Consider the following 4,570-nt stretch of genomic DNA (forward strand, 5'->3'; position numbering starts at 1 on the left):
GGTTGGAGTGTTCCCAGTCGGAAGATAAGACGCTCCTCCTCCGACTGTCGGGTTGTTGTGGTTTGGCGGTGGATGAGTCCAATGAGGCCATCTGTGTTGTACGTATTTTGAACTGGTCCTCCTGGGAGCAGATGCGGCGGGCCGCCTTCCTGACCTGCAGTCTTCTTCTTGTCCTCTCCGCCTCCCTCCTACTCCGACCTATCACCCTCACCTTGACCTCTTTCCACCTATCACATTTCCAACGCCCCTCCTCCAAGTCCCTCCTCCCTACCTTTTATCTTCTCCTGCTGAACACTCTCTGCTCATTCCTGAAGAAGGGCCTGTGCCCGAAACATCGAATCTCCTGTTCCCTGGATGCTGCCTGACCTGCTGTGCTGTTCCAGCAATAAAGTTTCAACTTTGATCTCCAGCATCTGCAGACCTCACTTTCTCCTCGAAGTGTCACTGGGAGACAATTTCAGTGATAGTGAGCTCAACTCAGTAAAACAAGAACAAGGTGAAAAGGATAAAGGTGAACCAGAAATAAAGGTACTGATTTGGAGGGAGGCTGATTTTAACATGGAAAGACAGTATCTGGCCAAAGTGGGATGGGAGCATCAACTTGTAGGAGAATATACACTGGAACAATGGAAATCATTCCAAAAGGAGTGCAGGACCAACACGTTCCTGAAAAGGTGAAAACCAGAGAATCCTGGATATCGAGGAGTATGCAGGAGTAGATGAGGGCAAAAAGGAATAATGGTAGATACAAAGGACTCAAAACATCAGAAACCCTAGAGCAGAATAGAAAGTGCAGAGGATTATTTAAAAAGAAATTAGGGAAGTGAAGAGGGAGTGTGAAAAAGACGCCAGATGATTAAATAAAGGACTGTCCAAATATATTGTGTAAATATTCAGATAACCAGGAAAACAGTGGGGCCCTTTAGGGACCAAAGTAGCGATCTTTGTAGAGACAGAGATAGGTGAAGATGGGCTGGTCATACAGGCTGAACAATGGCAAATGAGTTTTAATCCTTAAAAATGTGAGGTAATGTCCTTTGGGAAGACTAACAAGCCAACTGAGTACATGAAAAATGGTGAGACCCTAAGAAGTGCAGAGGATCAGAGGTACCTCGGTGTATGTATCCACAGATCCTTGAAAGCAACACGTGAATGAAGTGGTTAACAGGGCATATTGGGTTATTTGCTTTTGTTAGTCAAGCCATTGGAGGTTATGATGAATCTGTGTAAGACATGAGTTAGGCCACAGCTGGAGCACTGTGTGCAATTCTGGTCACCAGGAGAGGAAGGATATGACTGTGTGAGCAGGTGTGTAGAGGAGATTCACCCGGATTCTGCCTGGGGTGGAGTGGCTCAGCAATGGAGAGAGACTAAAGGGACTGGGGCTGTTTTCCTTTAACCACAGAAGGCTGAGGGGGATTCTGACTGAGATGGACAAAACTATGAAGGGCATTGATGGGGTCAATAATCAGGGGCACAGTTATCAAGGAAGGAGCAGGATGTTGAGAAGCGATTTAAGGAAAAATGTTTTCACCAAGAGGATGATGGGTATCTGGAGCTCACTGCCTGAAAGAGTGCCAGAGACGGGAACCATCGCAACGGTCAAGTCTTGTTTAGATAAGAACTTGAAATGCCACAACATACAAGCTCACAGGCCAAATGCTGGAAAATGGGCTGAAGGGCCATGCTGTGTAACTCTATAATGTGGTGGTGAGCTGCTACAGCTCCCACAGCTCTCTACCTCCTCAAATGTTTTTATTTATTGTTTGGGGTTCTCTTTGCAGCTTTTGGTAGAAGATGGCCCGATTCCTGACCCCTGTGATCCAGGATAATCCGTTCGGATGGGGACCGTGCGCAGTCCCAGAACAGTTCAAGGACATGCCATACCAGCCATTCAGTAAGGGTGACCGGCTGGGAAAGGTGAGACTCCTCCCTGAGATCTGGGTCAAGTGAACAGAGAGCGAAGGTGGAGATCAGTGTCTTACTCCCTGCCCAGCTCTCAGCTTCACAGCCTTAAACAGACAAACACTGCTAGTGTTGACAAAGGCCGCACCAACTAGCACATTCTGTGTGTCCTTGCCTATGGGCAGCCTGTGGCTTGGAAGGGATGGTGGAATTGCCATGGGGGCGTGGACATAGCTGCTGAGTGTGAGGTGAACTGTGATGGGGTGTGTTTTGTAAAGAATGTAGAGCAGCTAGATGACCCACTCGTGGATTAACACCAGGGCTTTGTGTGTTTCCCTGATCAAGGTGTTCAAATGTTTAAATACGCTTCAGCCAGTCTCACTTCTCGGTGAATGTATAAAACGTGTGTGTGTCTGGTTGTAGTTTACACTTGGAACTTCCTCTATTTCCTCTAAGCATGTGCAACAATTTATATTTTCAGGTTGCTGATTGGACGGGAGCAACGTACCAGGATAAGCGGTATACCAGTAAGTAGCAATGTGCTTGATGGGCGATGCTATTTGAGCGGTGGAGAGCATCACGGCAGAACCTGACTGGTGTTCTGACTTTACCCTGCATCCTTTTTGTGTAGGAGTTTGTTGCTGGAGCAGGAATCCTGGCTGTGTTTTCAGTCCCCCCACCCCCGTTTGTCTGATTGACCTGCTCACTGTAGTGTCACTGCCCAGTGTGCGTTTGTTCTGTCAGTTTCTGTCGGTGGGTGTGCTTGCACGCTTGCACTGGGGAGTTCCCTGCTTGTGTGTTTTGGTCAGCCTGAGGGAGAGGCTGTCTGTAGAGAAAAATAGAAAATAGGATCAAGAGTAGGCCATTTGGCCCATCAAGCCAGATCGCCTATCTCCAAACCCTGCTGCTACTCTCTCCCAGTACACTGTGACATGTTTAATGTCAGAAATCTGTCGATTCTGTTTTGAATATATTTGGAGACTTGGTCTGTAGAGTTGCCTGTGGGATCAAATTTCACAGGTTCACCCCTCCTCCTCATCACTGTGTAACTGATCTGCTCTGTATCCTGAGAGCCTGAACAACTTGTTCTAGACCACCGCATCCAAAGCCAGGTGCCACACCGTCACAGTATTCAGTCTGCCCAGCCCTGTCAAAACTTTATACGTTTCAATGAGATCCCCTTTCATTCTTTTAAACCTCAGTGAATACGGGCCCAGTCAATCCAATCTCTACCCGTAAGACCAACCTGCCATCCCAGGAATGAGTTTGGTGAACCTTTGCTGAATTTTTCCTATGGGCCAGTATATCTTTCCTTGGGTAAGAGACTAAAACTGCACATAATATGTCAGGTGTGGTCTAATAAATACCTATTACAGTTATAGGAGCATCCATGCTCCTGTACTCAAACCTTCTGCACTGAAGGCTAAATATTATTAATGCTGATGTCTTGCTGCACCTGCATGCTTGCTTTCAGTGATTGTTGTGATATGACACTCCAGTCCCTTTGTACCTTAACATTTCCCAGTCTCTCTGTTTAAATAACTCTGCCGTTTTGTTTTTCCCACCGAGATGGATGACCTGTGGGACTAGTTTTGTTTGGGGTTATGATCGGCTTGGACTGAAGGGTCTGTTTCCTTGCTGTATGACTCTGAGAGTCTAACTTCACACGTATCCATTTGTCATATCTACTATCTCCAAGGCTACTTCAGTTCATTAGATTCTCAGGCCTCAGGGATGGATCAGCTCTCAGTTCCCATTCATTATAACTCTCTTACCTTTTCAAAATTAAGTACCAACAATTTCTTTCAATTCCTTCTTCCCAATAGAACTTGGCTTCCCTCGCATCTGTTTTTCTCTCTCCACAGACATTGTCAGACTTGCTGAGTTTTTCCAGCAGTTTGTTCCTGTTGCAGATTTCCAGCCACCACAGGGTTCTTTGTTTCATTTCTGGGAAGTTATTAGTTTCTCCTTTTCTGAATACAAAGCTACAGTTGTTGTTTAATTGCTCTCCCACTTCTGTGTTTTCCATTATTAATTCCCGTTTCAGACTGTAAGGAATCTTTTTACTAGCCATTTGTTGTTTTACATTATCATAGAGAGTCTTAACAATCCGTGTTCATACTTATCCTTTCCTCTTTTAATCAATCTCTTGGGCCTGTTTTGTTGAATTCAAAACTGTACCTGGGCTCGGGCTTGTAAGTTTTTTCATAAACTTTATATGCCTTCCTGTTTGTTTGAATACTATTTTTTGTTTCATTGTTACCTGTGGTTGAGCCAGTTTTCCTGTCATATTTTTCACCAGAAAGGAATGGATAAATGTTGCAATGTGTGCATGCTGTATTCAGGTGCCAGACTTTGTCTGTGTGCGTGAGCCATCACACACTGTGATTCCCGATCAATCTTGATCCTTTGATCAGCGTCACTAAAATTAATGGTCAGTTATCATCATAGAGTCATAGAGATGTACAGCATGAAAACAGACCCTTTGGTCCAACCTGTCCATGCCAACCAGATATCCCAACCCAATCTAGTCCCACCTGCCAGCACCCGGCCCATATCCCTCCAAACCCTTCCTATTCACATACCCATCCAGATGCCTCTTAAATGTTGCAATTGTACCAGCCTCCACCACTTCCTCTGGCAGCTCATTCCATACACATACCAC

At 45.6% G+C, this 4,570-nt stretch overlaps 1 protein-coding gene across 2 annotated transcripts in view; it reads left to right on the forward strand.

Moving 5' to 3' along the window:
- The window catches only part of eif3d (eukaryotic translation initiation factor 3, subunit D), a 21,870-nt gene that overhangs the window by 1,393 nt on the left and 15,907 nt on the right, over positions 1-4,570 (forward strand). For both annotated transcript variants that reach the window (XM_043679468.1, XM_043679467.1), the window contains exons 2-3: positions 1,785-1,920; positions 2,387-2,432. In XM_043679468.1, coding sequence (XP_043535403.1) covers positions 1,798-1,920; positions 2,387-2,432 — 169 coding nt within the window. In that variant the 5' untranslated portion in view covers positions 1,785-1,797. The remainder of the gene's footprint in view (positions 1-1,784; positions 1,921-2,386; positions 2,433-4,570) is intronic.

This window comes from Chiloscyllium plagiosum, chromosome 39 (genome assembly GCF_004010195.1).
Source record: "Chiloscyllium plagiosum isolate BGI_BamShark_2017 chromosome 39, ASM401019v2, whole genome shotgun sequence".
Classification (NCBI taxonomy): domain Eukaryota; kingdom Metazoa; phylum Chordata; class Chondrichthyes; order Orectolobiformes; family Hemiscylliidae; genus Chiloscyllium; species Chiloscyllium plagiosum.